General features: G+C 37.0%; 3 protein-coding genes and 1 non-coding gene across 4 annotated transcripts; 1 reads left to right on the top strand and 3 right to left on the bottom strand.

Moving 5' to 3' along the window:
• Positions 1–504: 504 nt before the first annotated feature.
• Positions 505–3760, bottom strand: LOC108841677 (trehalase). The gene is made up of 11 exons (XM_018614437.2): positions 2907–3760; positions 2635–2754; positions 2440–2555; positions 2254–2354; positions 2056–2165; positions 1898–1970; positions 1638–1799; positions 1472–1559; positions 1123–1222; positions 821–1034; positions 505–683 (listed from the first exon to the last, which is right to left on the bottom strand). Exons 1-11 carry the CDS (start codon positions 3599–3601, stop codon positions 597–599), a joined length of 1866 nt encoding a protein of 621 aa, XP_018469939.1. The 5' UTR covers positions 3602–3760; the 3' UTR covers positions 505–596.
• A 422-nt stretch (positions 3761–4182) lies between these two features.
• LOC108841682 (uncharacterized) lies at positions 4183–5298 on the bottom strand. The gene has a single exon (XM_018614442.2). It carries the CDS (start codon positions 5131–5133, stop codon positions 4585–4587), a length of 549 nt encoding a protein of 182 aa, XP_018469944.2. The 5' UTR covers positions 5134–5298; the 3' UTR covers positions 4183–4584.
• A 30-nt stretch (positions 5299–5328) lies between these two features.
• Positions 5329–5399, top strand: TRNAG-CCC (transfer RNA glycine (anticodon CCC)). Its single transcript has one exon. It is a non-coding gene; the product is annotated as a tRNA-Gly (tRNA).
• A 519-nt stretch (positions 5400–5918) lies between these two features.
• LOC108841674 (protein NLP7) lies at positions 5919–9652 on the bottom strand. The gene is made up of 5 exons (XM_018614433.2): positions 9193–9652; positions 8368–8948; positions 8207–8254; positions 7239–8130; positions 5919–7148 (listed from the first exon to the last, which is right to left on the bottom strand). The coding sequence occupies exons 1-5, from the start codon at positions 9512–9514 to the stop codon at positions 6100–6102; spliced, it is 2892 nt and encodes a 963-aa protein (XP_018469935.2). The 5' UTR covers positions 9515–9652; the 3' UTR covers positions 5919–6099.
• Between the last annotated feature and the right edge of the window lie 8223 nt (positions 9653–17875).

Below are 17875 nucleotides of genomic sequence, written 5' to 3'. Positions count from 1 at the left end.
TTGTAAAATGACCGACCCATTATCTCATTTTTTCTATTAGGATTCGTCGGGTACAATCTGATTCATCCAAACGCGGATTCTGATTATGATCAACTTTTTCCAACTTATATAAACCTTTTTCCAGCTTAGAGAAAATAAGTGCTGATTAAGCGAAAATCATAGACTAAATATATTTTTGTTTGCCAACTGTATTTGATACGCAAGCCATTAATCACTTTTAAGTAGCATGAATAATTTACCCCCCACTCACAATTTCAATCCAACAACAGAACAACTCGGTTTCAAAAAAAAAAAAAAAACAACAGAACAACTCATGTAACACCAAATTAAGTGTTAGCTTCCTTAGTTATAATCATAATGTGAATTGCTTTAGTCTGCTCTCGATTTAGTAGGTATGTGAACATGGCTTTAAGATAATACGTTCATAATACTATCTTAGGTACATGTATGTGAACATGTAGATGAAAACCTTTAAAATCCCCAAAATCCACCCAAAAAGGAAACTCGATTAAATTTCCACTATTATAAAGTTTTTGATAAAATTACAAACTTTGAAGTAACTCCTTTATTTAATGTTTAATACAAAAGTAGGAAATCTACGGTTCAATAATGCTCAGGTCAGAGGGCCATCCAAACTCCTCCAAGAATGTTAATATAACTCCATTTGACCATCCAAATCCCGTCTGCAAAGATAAAAACCAACAAAGTTCAAAACTCATGCCCTCAAAACATCATATCTGTTTGTGAATTTTCGACCCCCTAATAGCTCACTAACCACAAAGAAGTTGAAGAAGAGAGCTCAAAAATCAAAATGTTTTACCTGTGGCTTATATTCTCCTCCACCACCATATTCACCAATCTCTGAAACATCGAGCTTCTCATGAATAGTCCCACTTGTCTTGTATGCACGATAGCTGCTTCTTATCCACCTCCTTGCAATCTCCTCTGCCATCACTTTAGCTTCCTTTAGATCAGATCTCGCGAGTCCTGTGACAATCATCTCTTGTTGCGGTGCCCATCCATTAGGAGCGTCCCTGTTATACATCGAACGTTCAAAATGGTTCATCAAAAAATTTAAAGAATAATCAAAGTGAAACTTGAACCACAAGTAATTTCATTTACCATTGTTGTCCCGAGTTTGTCAAAGAGGTTAGGATTCCAGCGGGAGCGATGAGTCCTGAGTTTTCAAGAGCCTTCACAACTTTCTTGACAAAATTTTCATCTACATGTTACAAGATAATACGTTCATATACTATCTTTAGGTACATGTGTGCACATAGCCAGTTTTAAGATTTTGGAGGATATAGACAATTTATTAGAAATTTTAGTTAAAAAAAAATTAAAACAATTTTGAGAACTTATGTTTGTATAAATTATATATATTAAAATTTCGAGGTCATATGTAAATGTTTCAATTTACTATTATACCCAAGACCGGCTCTGTGTTATAAACAGTTAGACATAGTTTTACCAGAATGGAAGGAACTAATCCAAATAGGGGCGAAGTTAGATGCAAACACGTTGTTGTTTTGGTTCTCAGCTTTCCATGTCTCAGGCTCCTGAAGACACAAACGCGTTCTCAATGCTTGAACAAGATTACAAATCCGATAACGTAACTAAAAGATTCTTTAACTTACATCACCATTAGAGGAAAGCCAGTAATCTAGCCACTGCCCTGCTTTTTCGTTCCAAAACACGATCTCAAACGCTTTCTTTCTTGCTTCTGACGCTTTCACAAAACGCTCTGAACCGTTTTTGTCGCCAGCAATCTCCATCATAAACGCTATATCGAGTTCCATCTAAGGGGAGAATAGAAGATCAGTACAAGGCTCAAGCATAGTCATGTACAATCTTGAACCATAATGAATAGAGATCTAAAGTGATCAGTAAACAAAACCTTGAGAAGAAAGACATTTAGATCAACAGGAACAACTGATGTTGTAGCCATCGTTGTGAAATTAGGAGGATGTCTGCACAGATGATATGTGAGATAAATTAAGAGTGACAGAAACATAAACGAATCTAGTCGCAGTTTTCTTTGATAATTAATTTGACCTCATCCATCGCGTGCTGAAGTCGCATCCTGATTCAGCAGCCGTAGCTATATCTCGATGGAACCTTTGTTTCTCCAACGTACTGGAAAACCCCGAAGCTGATTCTTGATCCTGTGAGCGAGAGAGAGAGAGTCACAATATCTTTTTCCCAGTTAGAAAAAAGAACAGTTTACTTGCGGTAATGAGTCAAGAAACATACGAAAACAGAGGATTCAGGTCTGGGCATGTTCCACATGGCGTAGTAACGGCTTAAAATGTGATCATTGCCACTAGCGTCTCGAATAACCACCTTATGTTTTCCTACAAAATTAAAAGAAATAATATAACCAACATTAAATATAAGAACACTCCATAGCATTATGTAACTCAACTAAAAAAAACTAACCTGAGTTCCAGAACTCGTATTCTTTGAGAAGCACAGGGATAGCTTTCATCACAAGTTCCTCATCTTTGGTGACTTTATAAATCTCATAAACCATTGAGCTCAGTAGAGGTGGTTGGCTTAAAAACAAATAAAAATATTAACTTTTTTTACTCTCTGTCAAATAACATGTAACGATGATTATGGACTTTGGTTTACCTTCGGTTAGTGTAATAAGCTCTAGCGCCGTTCAGAACGTAACCATAAGTCTCCACGAGTGACATCAGGTTCGTCACTAAACCTTGTGCCGTAGTGAACATTTTACTCGTCAAAAGTCCTCTACACGTGCAAAAAGCACAACATAACATGACATCGACACGTGAGCTCGTGTTCCGTAGTCAACACGGAATATAAAAAAAAACGAGTTGAAGAATTAATTATAGAAAGTAAAAAAAAACAATAGTTTGAAAAAGTTGATGAACACTACTAACTTGATGACCCAGTAAGAATCCCAGTAATAGACCTCTCTGAATCTCGAACCGGGAATGATAACCGGTTCCGGCAACGGGAGAAGCGTGTGCCTGTCAGGTGACTCTATCACGGCGTCAGAGACTCTGCCGCTCAGGGTTTTCCACAGGCAGTGCACCTCACGCGCCCATACTCTGACTTGCTTGTTCTCCACGTTGAGGAGAAACTCGGTGGGATCAGAGACGAAGTCTTCTGGCTCGTGGTGCACCAGATCCTTCCCTGCGGGGTCGAAGTATTCGTTAACGAACTTTTTGAGCTTCTCCACTGGCACCGACATGTCACGTGACCCGGCCGTGAGATCGTCGAAGACGGATTCAACGGTGGAGAGATCGTGAGGGAGCTTGAGAGATAGGTCGATGTAGACTTTCGGGTCAGGTTTCTTGGGGCATGATCGGATCGCCGTGAGTTGCAGGCGCTGGAGGAAGGTGACAAGTGGGGTCGTGTGAACAACAGGACCTGAGTCTGAATCTGAGACTGCCATGGAAGTAGCAAAAGACAAACAGAGGAAGAGGAATAACAACAAGAAGAGAGAGGTGAAACGTTGTCGTTTGCGGTTAATGGAGGTAGCAAGGAGAGGAGGGAAAGAGAGAAAGAATTTGTAAGGAGATGAAGAGAAGAGTGTAGAGATTGGACTAGGATTAGGTCTGTGCGAATTCATTGCCAAAGATATGAAGTTTGACTGTTTTGGGAATAAGGCATACAGAAAAAGAAACAAGAGCTTGTTTTAGAAATATATATACCAATAAGGCATACAGATGGATCATTCTGATTGGTTGTTTCAGGACGAGAACGATTTGGTTTTCTTTCTAACAATACGCTCAATTATCCAAAGAGATCAAATTCAATACGAACCTATCAGCAAAACAATTTCTAAAAATACGTGATTTTTTTATAAAGTAAGAAACAAAGCTAAACTCGCTTTTTTAAGAAGTAATCACGGGAGGTAAAGTGACACACCTAAGAAAGTTGTTGGTGGCCTTACTTATTAATTATTGTTTAGCTTATAGTCAAGTCATACACATCATAGGAGCCAGCAGGTTACTTTTATTTCTTGACTAGAGGAAGCATGCCAAACCGTCCATAAATTTAAACTTTTCCTTGATACAAACAAATGATGTAACTTTATAACAATATTCCCACTCAAATGCACTCTAACAACAAAGAGTAGATTATGTTATCTTTTACTCCCTACACCCTAAAACGAAATGATACGGCACCCAAAACATCCTTGAGAGTCATTGTTGGTTGATTCAACATATTGCTTCCTTAGCAATTGGTGTAAACCCTCAGAGACCCATTTCAAGAAACTCAAAGAACAAAACAACCTAATCCACCGATGAACTTTGTTTGGATCCCAAGCGAAATTAAAAGTAAAAAAAAAAAGGTTCGAGTGTGACTCGGTGGATGGTCCAATAATACTTATGTTTTTATATGACAAAGACGTTTAAACAATATCGTCTCAAAATGAGAGAATCCTTGGAATCTAGCTTAAAGCAAACAAAATAATGAGTAGTTCAAGTTAAACACGACATTTACTCTGACCGCATTGAATTCCGCACCAAATACCACACACACACACGGGGTGTTATTTGGAAGTAGTTGATGTCCAAGTGTCAGATCTCTGTCTGGTTATCAGTTGCACTAAACAAACTGAACTTGTTCTGGTTTTAAATACTTGGAAGTCAGATTGGTCCCATTAACGAAAGAAACTTCAAAACGAATGATCTTCACTACAAACAGACAAAGCACATGAGAAGCATCACAAAACCAAAAAGAACAAAACAAGTTCCCGAGTCTGACATTTACAATCCAAAAGGGTCTGAAATATCCATCCAGTAGCATTGTTACATGTAATGCGTACTTATCGATTACCAGAGGAAGCAACACATACACACGCACACGATAGGATTTTTTTATTACCAGAGAGAGAGAGAGAGAGAGAGAGAGGTCAACAGGGAGCCAAACGGTGTCGTTGGAATGAGGAGCGGCGGAGAGAGCAAGGGGACGGTGGTAGGATTCTTCGTCATCGTCGTCATGGGAAGTAGAGAGATTGACGCAGGAGCAGCGCTCGAGGGAGGCGAAGAAAGCGGAGATGATTGTGGCGCTGATCCAGCTCGCTGCCTGATCGATCTTCTCCATGGAAGTTGTCGTGCTGCTAACGTTGGTGCTTATGCTGGTACTTTTGTCCATGACCTAACCGATCTGATTAGGGTTTTAGAAGAAGATCGGTGGTGGTTGTGGATCGAATTCGATTATTAGAGGGGAAGAGATTTGGGGTTGTTTGTTTGATTTTGAAGAAACGTAAATGCCAAAGGCCAGGCGTTTGACGAGTAAGCGAATTAATGTTACAGATACAAGGAGTTAGTCTGGGAAACTATCAAACAAGCGCATCTGGTGTAGTGGTATCATAGTACCCTCCCACGGTACTGACCAGGGTTCGATTCCCTGGATGCGCAATTTTGTTTTTCATTTTAACCTTTTTGTAGTCATATTTGGTCTTCCAGCTATGCTGCTATACTAACTAAGACCAGCAGTGGGACGGGATAATTTACAAATCTGAATTTAGGCCAAATTGAGAATTATATTTCTTCATGCTTCTTTGACCTTGGTTAGAACTTAGAAGTAGTGTTCTTTTTGAATGGTTAGAAGATTTTAGATCACTAGGCCAGTACATGAATTCCAAACTATGCAAAATTTAACCCTTGTAAACCTCTTTTTACCGGATCTTGAACATATATCTTTATAGTTCTATTAGGTAATTCAAAAGTTTTTAGCTATACAAATTCACACTGGTGCTAAACTGGATAATATATATTGGTAAAAAAAGGATTGAAGATACTTTTAACTGCAGTTGAGAGTGTCTAACAAATTGGCTTGATTCTGAATCTATCGAAAGTAGAAACCTTCAACATATGCAAGAATTTGATTTTGTTCATTTTTCTTCATTTTTCAAAATTAAAATACAAAAAAACATGTGTGGAATTAGTTTCCAAATACAATTGACTTCTAACTTCACTCTCCCACTTACAGTTACAAACAAATGTTTTTTTTTTCTTACACCTTTGTCCCCCATACACATTCTTTTGCTTGTTCCTCACCCAAGAACAATAGAAAAAAACAAAAACAAACAACCCTAAACAGTAAAAAAAAAACTATTTACAATTCTCCTGTGCTCTCGCAGGAGCTCCCGAGGTTCGCTGTTACATCATGAACCAGGAGCCGTACTATATTAGTACGGGAGGATCTAGGGATCTCGAGACATTCTTGAAGATCAGCATCACAAGCTATCAAAACCCATTCATTATCATCGTCAAGATACTTGATATCAAACGTACCTGCGTCAATTCTCAGCCTCTTCGCCACTTCATCCTTCAGTTCCGTTATACCAGAACCTGAGGGTATTCTGAACCGTATTATGTCTTCTTTGTAACTTGCTTTTATGGTTACCGTCCTCATTTCTGACTCTGATGGTGGTTCCCGTGTAATATTTGCCACTTCCTCTTCCTTTGGAGGAACGTACATGTTGTTGTTGCTGTTATTATCATTGTTCATCCAGTTCGAGTCTGGAAACTTATCTTCAAATGCTGCAGTAGAGCAGAGATTCCTCAGATCTTTTGAACTTCCAGCGTCTTCAATGGGCATTCCTCGGAAATGGTCTATAGTACCAAGAAGCCTGTTTGGCATTGCGAAAGATGCTGCGGATACGTCATGATCTCTAGAATAAGGTGGAAAGAATAGCCCCGGTGGTCCTCCACCCACTGTGAACAGCGGATCTTGGCTTGGGACTTTTGTTTCATCTAATTGGTTACCGTTACCGTCACATGAACCGTGAGATGTCGGGGTCCCAGCGCTCTCATCCGCCGTCCGTGACCGCTTATGACCATTGCTTGGTAACTCAGGCGAACCGTTTGGCTCGGGAGGACTGTGTTCATTTGACCAGTGGTTAGGTGAATTGTTGGTGGTTGGTAGCTCGGGTGGTTTGGAACCGCTGGGTGAGTTTAGTTGCTGCGCTGCTGTTTGACCGTGTGTCCAAGGAATGGAGCTAACGGCCATGGAAGTCAAGTCGAGGCCTCCATCAGTACATTGAACAGATTCGATGACGCGTTTCAGCTTTGTGATTGAGCGATTCACTTTCTTGATCTTTCTCGATGGCCACCGCGAGATTCCGTGTTGTCTGCAAATTCGCTTCATTGTCGTCGGGCAAACTGAGACAACAACAACAACAACAATAGATTTTTATTAAAATATTCCTAGCAAGTAACTAACCACAACACGAAAATGTACATATTAGTTACCTCCTAGGCTCTTTGCAGCGTCTTTGAGACTTCCGGTGAAATACTGCTGAAGTACATCCAGACTGATAGTTTTCTCAGTCTTCCCACGCTTTTTCTCTGTTTTCTTCTTCTCCTTAACCACACCGTTTACAGGGGCCACGTTGGTTTTGCCGTTCACGTGATCAGACGACGGAACCGCAGGTTGAGGAATTAACAGCGTCTCAGTCGCGTTTGACTTGAAACCAGAAAAGGGAACTCGAATGGATTCTATTTGTGAATGAATCTTCTTGTCCGGCAATGCTTCGATGATCTCGAAGGACAATTTGTCGTCATCTTCACCAAAGTCAACCCCAGATGCAACCCTCAGACTCTGGAAATGTTCTTTCATTGTCACCAAAAGAGAACCCAGCAGCGAATCTTGCTCTTGGTTGTCTGTTATACTAGAGGGAAGAAAGAATTCAAGAATGTAACTGTCGTCGCCTGTGTAAGAGCTCTGGAGAGAGATTGCGAAACAAGTGGTTAACTTAAACATGAGCGCGTAATGGACCAGCGGGTACTGCGTTTTGCAGAACTTGGTGATGTCTCTGCAGAAACACGAGCCACCATTGAGAAAAGCTCGTCCAGCAACTCCCTGTCCTTTCTGGAGATGGTGTTCAAGACATGCATCTCTAAAACCCCAGACATGAGCATCCACGACATAGCACGCCATGTCGGTTGTGGACATGCAAACTTGGCCCATGCAGCTACCGTCAAAACTGGTGCAGTTTTTCTTTAGACCGCCACCATTGGCAAGAACGCTCCCATGCTGGCATGGAACCCAAGTCTGAGCCAGAGGCAAGTTATGGGTCTCGCATACAACTGTCAGCACTTCCAGAATCTCGGCAAGTGCGTTTTGGCGACTCTCATTGCATATCTGCGAATACAAAGTCAACCGAAAACAGTGAGAACCCAATGACCCATCAAATGACAAAGTAATACTTGTGGCTAACCTGAGTGGTCTGGTGATCAAGTATCTCTGAGCTTTTCAGATTTACAGCCTGCCAAAATGACCAAATCTTGTTAAACTGAAGTCCATCCACAAAAAGTTCTTTAAAACAATTCAGATAAAGGATAAAACAGAGCAAGGCCGAGGAAGCAAAGAGAACCAAACCTCGAGGGCTTTGCAAACTCTGTCCACTTCGGGTGCATAGTGAATCTTCTCCGAGGTCATGATAAGTTCCACAACCCCTATGCATGACTCACCAGAGGGATTAAAGACAGGCAAGGCCAGCGTGCCACGCACGTTGTAGTGCAAGGCGTGGTCAAGCCGGGAGAATTCTTTGCTGGAATAGTACTGGACATTGGGAGTCCACTCGGGCAGTTTCTGACGGAAAACCCGACCGGGGAGACCGAGCTCAAAGTCACTCTCACTATCCACAGAAAACATATAGGTGAGAGAGATCATCCTGTATTGATTAAGCCCGTTACCGTTAGGATTAAGAACAAAAGGTTGACCCAAAGTCGTCAGCAAATCACGACCATTCTTTCTCACAGGAGCCCACACCTGAGCCAAGACGTGTTGCTCGGTTGATTCTTTGAAGTAGCGAAGCGCCTGAGTCATCCTCTCTTTGATCACGCAGTAGTTGTCTGTGTTCTCCGGCGGGACTAGGCTCATCAACGGAGAAGGAAACTGGAAACCGTTATGCTTCTCTGTGGTGTTCTCAGCCACTGTCACTGATGGTGAAGAAGAGTCTGCAAGTTTCAATAAAGACTTATTAACACCTTCAGAAACCAAAAAAATTCAGCGCAGAACAAAGTCAAACGCCAAATCAAATCAAATCAAATCAATCAACCAAATCACTGTTCAATCTATAAGCAGAGATTCTATTAGTCTACGATAAAAAAAGATGTATAAGCTTAAAACAGAAATGATGTCTTCTAAATCGGGAAAGAACGAACGAAAACAAAAGGTTGAAAGTTCGGCGAGGCTACTGACAAGGGAGGAAGAGAGGATAATCCGAGAGACGAAACGAAGGAACACCGGAGGCGGAGCAGATCTTCTCATCGTCTCCTCCGTGGTTAACGGTTCCTCCGACGGCGTCGGAGAACGCCCAGAGAGGAGAGCAAGGCTGCTCGGAGGAAGAGGAGACGAAAATCGGAGATATCATGCGATTCGACGAGGACAAGTAAGGGATCTGATCCAGAGGCCACGAGCCGTCGAGATCCAAGTCGTCTACATCCATCAGAAGCTCTCTTGACCTCGTAGGTGGAGGTGTGACGCCGTTTCTGGCGGTAGTATTATCATCGGGCTCGCACATTTTTTTTTAACTAACGGTTTCTAGAGTTTTCCCGGGGGGAAGTTTGCGTCTGCGAGTTCCCTTCTTCGTCTTCGTCTTCTTCTTCGGTGGTGTCGGGATTGGGATAGAGATAGAGAAGGACGAAAGGTCAAATCGGCAGAGTGTATTTACATAATATCGCAGAATCAAACAAAATAATTTAAACAATTTCGGATAATATATTGGAACCGATTCTCTGCTTCACATATCACACAATACAACTGTACTCGGATATTTTAAAAAATATTATTATTCTTGTCTGATTTTTTTTCTAAATATATTCGTGAAGATTTTATTCACTAATAATAATTCAATAGATTAATTTGTTTTACTTTTGAGTGTGTAATATCCTGAATTGTGATATATAAAAAAATTTAAAAAGATTGATTTAGCATGAAGTGATTTGCGTTAACGTGTGGATGAAGCCAATAACGAAAAAATGTTATGTAATGATTACAAAATCAGTAAATAATGATTTCGAGTTTTGAAAATTTACGTACCAATTGTTATGACGAAATTCAATTCTTGAACCAAGAGAATGGACATAGACGATCCATTAGTTGTGGACGGCTGATTAGTTGTGGTCTTTTTTTTACCACGGTTAGCTATGTCGGAGTGAAACGAATAACTTAGTAATTTATCGCTAAAAAGATTTATTAGTCGATAGTATTACCACAATTATAATTATTTGGCTCATGTAAGCAGTGTGCTTTGTCAAGTCTCACGGCTGTGTTTTACGACACGTTCAGCACATTCGTGGTGGGAATGCACCAATCAAAATGATATTTGATATATCCCTTTATTCCTTAATTATTATAAAATCAGTTGGTCTTGGAAAATTTTGTAACACATTGAAATGTTTACTATTAGTTTTAAATAATAGTGTGGAAATTGAAATTATTACGTAATGCCTTTTCGGGTTTATTAGTGCGAATTGAGAAGTGGAGAAAAGACAAATTGTAGGCCCACCTGATTTTAGTGCGATTCACTCGTTATTTGCCGGGTTCTTTTTTTCTTTTAGAACAATTGCTTTGTCTCTTATTTTGATGGATTTTTTTTTTATATCCATCAACTTGCACTTGCGTTAATTAGATGATATCGTGTTGTTTGAATCAAGAACTAAAATTTGTAAATGGCTATCAGAAAAAAATAAAAATATATATATACACTTCAAGTAGCATACTTGATGACCATATGAACATGTATGCTTTGTGTTTTTAAAATGTTTTTTTAATCAAAAAACCTTTTGCTTTCGAAAATAGTTACCACAAAATGTTTAAAAGTCTTAAGATATAAAATACAAGGGAACTGTTATGGAATCTTTGCAGTTGGAATAGGAATATGAAGAAAGGTTCAACTTGATCTCACAAGGTGGTTGACCAAAAAAATGACAATGTGAATTACATAACTGAATCAATTGATATAGACTCTTGTCGGGTTTGTGATTTGTACCCATATCTTAGATGGAATGTAACTTAGATTGTTCTTTTTTTTGTACCAAAGTAGTTCTTTAATATTATGCTTCAATATGCAACGTCTTGAATTAACATAGAGATTGTTAAAAGCATATAAATGCATTTACATATCAGTGGTTATCAATAATTACCCAGTTGAGCTAGGATTTGTTTGACTAAACTAACACTTCACATCAATAGTTTGCTAACAAATTAAGAAAACTACACTAGCAAACAAAACAAAACCTAAACAAACGCTACTACAACCAACAAGTTAATTAATAAAGGCAATAATATATGGGCTCAATACCTAGTTGAAACACAAGAAATCCATAATTAGGAGCGAAACTGGTGTGTTGATACGAAACACACAAAAGCTAAAATGATAAATTTATGTACAATATCACAGAATTAAACATTGTACAATTCCTCACATATAATATTTTTATTTAAATTGCTATACATTGATTGAAATCATTATCATCACGAGTTAAGAGATTTTTTTTCCAGAAAATATTATTAACAAGAGGTAATTTTTCCAAAACTTCTGCAAATCCATGAGAAACTTTAAAGCCACATGTCGATGGTTTAATATTTTTGTGGTGAAAATGGTTTATATTTAACAATTTGGTTGAGTTTCTCACCGGTACAAATGCCTTATGTTTAAAAAGTTCCTGAGAGTAGATATAAGCCTAGATCATATAGGCTAGAATAAAATAGTAGCTAAATATGACAAGAGGGGATAGAAAAGAAGTTTAATGAAAAGAAAAAAAAAGCTATGAAACGAAAGTCCAGAATCTAAAGGAGCAAGCAATAGTATCATTAATCCACACTTTATTTTAATTAGCCAACGAATAAAACATCGGCAAATTCGTGATACGGGTTCCACTTTCGATAGTTTGTATTCTATGATTGTGGAAATCATTTATTTCAACTATAAAAATGATTAAGAATGTAAAGAAAACCCACTACCTACTTTAGTTTTAGTTGAAGAATATGTCATATTTCGAGTATTAATTGTAAACACTATTTTAGAAAAAATAATGCCACGCTCACCATTCCCTTTGGCGTTTATACATTATCCAAAAATGAATGACCAAAGGTAGTGGTGGGGAAGTTATATGAGATCCATCTCGTAATTCCGCGGATTATTGTCTCGATTTCTTTTAAAATATCTTATATTTTTCCGCTAAATCTATCACTGTATGAAAATATATGTCTAACTGCGTTACTCTGAACCATTCTTTTAAATTCATGTTTGATGATAAACCATACACGATGCTGAAAATTTTTTATAACTTTTTTCTCCATAATTTATATAATCTGTGTTTTTTAGAGTTCAAACTTCATAGTTTTTGGTGTATAAACATTAATGAACTTTTAGTTAAACCAGTGGACCAAGAAGTTTCCACAATATCATATATTCAGAGTCATTTTCTTTTGCTTTGCTAAATTTTATTCAGCCTTTGAATGTATAATTTTTATATAAAAAGATCATAAGCTTAAGCGGATTGGGTCTCACTCATTCGTCCATGTAACATATCAGGGTTATAATTCTAAAGATTTAAAAAGAAAAAGAAACACGGTTTGCTTCTCAAATTGTAAGTATAGAGAACCCGACGTTACATCAATTAACTTATGACTTTAATCTGAACACATCAAGTGCAGTAACACTATACTAGAAATCCGTGAAGCAAACTTACAAACTGCACTCAACCCGACTAATGTAATCTTTTATATACTAAAACGCAAGTCACCTGACGAATAAGAATTTTTTCAAAAAAATACAGTTAAAATAATTTTAATTCAAAATTAAAATGGACCATTATACAGTTAAAATTCTTTCGAAAAAATAAAATTGATCTTAATTGCTCAATCAAAGCCACTATCTCCACTATTTTGCACGTAAATGAATTCTTTTTTATTTCGCAGGAACTCTAAAATCAATCTAGGGCCTATTGCAAACCTATATTCCTTCTTATGGTGTTTCTTCATAATCTTCTTTTTTCTGCATCAATTTGAAACTTTTATCATTCATCACCTGAATTACTATGGGTTTCTCACTAAGTTTCATAATGAGTCATATGAAACTATGAAACTTATGCTACAAACTCTGAGTAAACAAAACCATAAAAGCATTAATCTTTGTATTGTTCGGTTTTTAGAACTATTTTAGTTTGCTGCAGATATGCATGATGAAAAATCAAAACTACAAAAAAGAAAAGTTGGGGTAATGGAATAGACAGAGTTGCATAATGTTTGACCATCCATAATTCAGGTAAATAATAATTCGGTTTAAAAAAAAGGTAAACAATAACTTTTCTTTTACATTTTAATTTTTAAAATTAAATTTATAATCATTTTTGTAATTAATTTTGAACTTTTTCAAGTTTTCTTTTACAAATTTCCTAGGCTGTTTTAATAACTAATGAAAACAGAAAATAATTTATATTTTTAGACTAAAATTTTTTTCCTGAAACCCTTAAATAATATTTCAAGAAACAGTTTTCATTTTAATAAAACAAACTAAAAACTCAGTTCACGCCATCTCCAAAAGATGATGAAGAAATGACATTTCGGATGTTAATCACATTTCAAATTAATTATGTATAAATGTGTGTTAATGATTTGTTTATATATATTAATCTCCCACTGATAAATGAAAGTTATATTACACATGTAACTTTAATTACATAATTGAAATTTAATTTTCTTTGTAACAAAAAAAAAATTCCCATGCGTAGCATGGGCTCTATACTAGTAAGTAATAAAACACCAGTCCACATTAATAGGTAATGTAGTAAGTAATGAAAACACCACCAATGATCCATTATCTACACACTACACAAGCATCAATTTATTAATTCTGAAGCCTCGGCTTACTACGCAAAAGTTGCACTAGAATCGCTTTAATTATATAACAGAAAATTTTGAAGTCCTCTTATATTTAGTTAAGCCATACTTTTTTTTTGAAAAATAATTCTTTTAATCTGGTTAAATCTATTGAAATTGGAAACTCGAGAATAAACTTTTTCTCAAAGACATTCAAATGAGTTTTAAAGTATAGACTCATATTCAGGAGGATGAAACTTAGTTTCATATAACATGAAGATTAAACTTTATATGTTAACGTCCCATACCCATCTGCTTCCACTTGACCGCATCGACTGTTCTAAGCTATACATTTTGCGTAGAGCAACCAAACCGTATAAGACAACAACCAGCGGTGTCACTTAAATAGGATAATTAACATTTTAAGAGTAATCATTATGGATGGTCGGCTATATAAAACTACAAAAGATGTAGTGAAATAATTTGCTGTTTTCTCGCCTGTGAAGTTACTTTATTCAGTGGTTATGACGACGTCAAAGAGCACTATACATATATATTTCATTACATTACTATGAGTTTTTATTATACTACGACTAAGCTTTCATGTGCTCTCATATGGACAAAAAAAATCATTTGATTCCTGTTGTAAAAAAGCAGACATCACATTTCCTAGTAAGAATTTATTTATTCATGTGGAAAATGTCCAAAAGGAGCTAACAATCGACACTGCAAGAACTATTGCGTTAACCACAGTTCAGATGTAAGAACTTGGGAAAATTCAAGTTACAAAAAAAAAAACTTGGGAAAATTCGACTGCCTATCTATTAATGAATATGACCAAAGAAAATAAAATAACAAAAGTAATCTCAGAGTATAAAACTTTTGAAAGAACGAGGAGAATTTTTTTTTTTGTCAACGAACGAGGAGAAAAGTTAAACTCATAAAAAATGATAGCTGACAAAAAAATCACAGATAAAATATGATAAGTCTAAAATGTCAACGTTGCTTACATTCCAAGATAACGGGGTCAACTTGTATTGGGCCGCAATAGCACATAATGTAAAGAACATGATAAAGATATAGATATAGACGGTATGAAGGTGTCGATCTAATCTTCATCAAACCCAAAATTAATTTAATATTTAAAGAATATTTACATGACTGCGAGACTTTTCTCAAATGTTAAAATAAAAGATCCGGTATCAACCAGACTAAGCACAAATTTATAACCTGATTGCATCGTCGTATAAAAATAGTCAATGTTGGGTTTGATTCATGATATACAAACTACAATTCTAGAAAATATCACGATTCACACATTGAATTTGTTTGAAGTCTCACATTTTTATCAGGAAAAATGTACAACTTACAAAAGCTACGACCCACAAGACCACAAGCGAAACATAAATTGTGAGATATCAAACAAAGTCCCACATCGGATATTAGACAAAGGAAAATCTAATATATAAAGAGAAGTCCAACTGTAATTAGTACGAGGCCTTTTGGGAAGGAAACCAAAAGTAAATCCATGCGGGCTTATTATTAAGGCCCAAAGTGGACAATATCGTACTAATCGGATAATATAGAGTTGGACACGGGATTTAACAATCCCAACAATTGGTATCAGAGCGGTTTGACGAAGAGATGCAAAAGACCAAAAATACCCTTTAAGTAAGAACGGGTATAAGAAGAAAAAGAAGGTCTGTTTGCAGAAACGTCAGAAGATCATGGAACCTGTGATGTTGTGGGAAAAGCATTCTCAAAGGAAAGCCCTTTGATTAGGAAACACACAAGAGATAAGTTGTGGTTCTTAGTTTGAGGGAGAGAATGTGAGATATCAAACAAAGTCCCACATCGGATATTAGACAAAGGAAAATCTAATATATAAAGAGAAGTCCAACTCTAATTAGTACGAGGCCTTTTGGGAAGGAAACCAAAAGTAAATCCATGCGGGCTTATTATTAAGGCCCAAAGTGGACAATACCGTACTAATCGGATAATATAGAGTTGGACACGGGATTTAACAATCCCAACATAAATCAGTTGCAACAAGTGATAACTTCAATAGTAGTACATCTACATCAATTGTGACATTTATTTGCAAAAGTTCTGTGTTGGCTATAGGCTTCCATAAAGCCAAGAACTATTAACTCTTTTTTTTTGTCACACCAGAACTATTAACTCTTTATCTCTTCTTATCAAGTATAGGGATGTTAAATGGGTGGAATGTCCATGAGTGGTCTGTGTCCAGAACATAATGGACGGATAACTGGCAAATCGATATACAAAACGGGTTCAAATAGAGTAACATGATTGTGTCCGCACAGGTTGGATCACATAATCGTCGATCTAAAATACTTAAATAGTTAAGTTAAATCGGTTTGGAGGAAAGTCATTAATGCATACAAAGAAAATTTCAATTTGGACATTCTTTTTTAACCATGAACTGTCCATTTGGACATGAATAGCCCATTTGATATCCAGCCAGCTGATCCTACATACTGTTTCAGTTTATCTCAGAAACATGATTTAGAGTTCAGTTGAATTGAGTCGGTGGTAAATGCCATTTGGTTTGGTGAAATGTAACTCGTCATCATCTCCTCTTATTAAGAGCTTGGTATGATGACTTCTTGACTAGTATTATTGTATTGGTTGTGTGAAAAGTGAAAAAGCGAGCACTTCAGGCTTCTCATGTGTTGTCCTTCTACAAATTTCAATACTCGAAAAGATAGAACTGCATAAGTACGGAGTACAAGTCCAGAAACATTGAAATTTGTGCTCCGTACTTATGCAGTTCATGCTTCTAGGGATTAAACCTAGAAACATTGAAATTTGTGCTGCTATAAGTAGGGATTAAACCCAACAAGAAAAGTTTTTATGCTTATCTTGTGCGCATGCTTCCTTATCCCCTTCTGCATCCATTATTGGAGATAGTGACTAGCCAATCTCCGTATCTTTTCACTTCTGGTTAAAGCACTCTATACACCGTTTGTTCTAAACCCTTTACATCACATAAGCCTTGAAACCTAGACTTGGGTCATCATTCTATTCACCGAACGGGTCTAATGTCTTTAATTATTTCTACCGCCCTAGAATTTCTTGTACAATCTTTCACATTTACGTGCAGAAAAGCCATGATTCAACACCTAAACCTTTATTTATCTGTGATTCAGTGTTCTTTATTGATCTCAGCTTTCTTCATACTATTAGTTCAGAAACCTATCTAGAACGTAACATGAGGCCTATTTTTACTTTCTCTCTGGACTCAACTAGATACTTTGCATTCTTCAGAGACCGACCATGGCAGGGAACATGTTCTGATAATAAGCCGCAAATGTCACTGTCCTCATTAAAAGCACCATTAGAATCTGATACCAATAAGGCCAATTAATGGCGTTTGTTTCATCAAGAGGTGGAGTACGGAATTACATCGGTGTAGACTGAAAAGCTTAATAGAATCCAAGTACATTTTTTTAAGGCTGAGATCCAACTGTCTGAAAGTCATTGAATTACTGTCTCGTCTCCTGATCAGAAGTTATTATCTCGTTTGGTTATAATTAACTTACACATCTAAAAATGATAATCAACTTGACTAAAATTTGGGCCCATCTAAAAACATATATTACCCATATCGATTGGCTTATGTTTTGTTCGACAACATCCAGTGATCAGAAAATGTCACATGACACAGCCATCACAAGTTCTTTACAGATCGGTCAGCTTTTCAGTTACTTATTGTTAGTGCACTGACTCTTTTTTTTTTGCCTCTGCCAACCTTTTAACGTTGCTTATCCCCAACGGTTTATGGTGCATGAAAGCTCTTTTGCTGGCACAGATGATGACTCGAAGACGCATCTGCAGATTCTGCACCAACCTCTAATTTCTGACCTCAAATTAAAGCAACCATCAACATCACATTTTCACCTGAAAAGGTAAACTTCCCCCTTATGCCTCATTCTTTCCATGAATTTAACCTTCAAAATTATTAAGTGTTTAAATCGAAGTTGAATATATAGTGACTAGGATTTGCTTCGGTACTTCAATTCGCCTAGCAGGT

The sequence above is a fragment of the Raphanus sativus genome, chromosome 2 (genome assembly GCF_000801105.2).
Source record: "Raphanus sativus cultivar WK10039 chromosome 2, ASM80110v3, whole genome shotgun sequence".
NCBI classification, from domain to species: Eukaryota; Viridiplantae; Streptophyta; class Magnoliopsida; order Brassicales; family Brassicaceae; genus Raphanus; species Raphanus sativus.
This window is presented reverse-complemented; position numbering and strand designations above follow the sequence as displayed.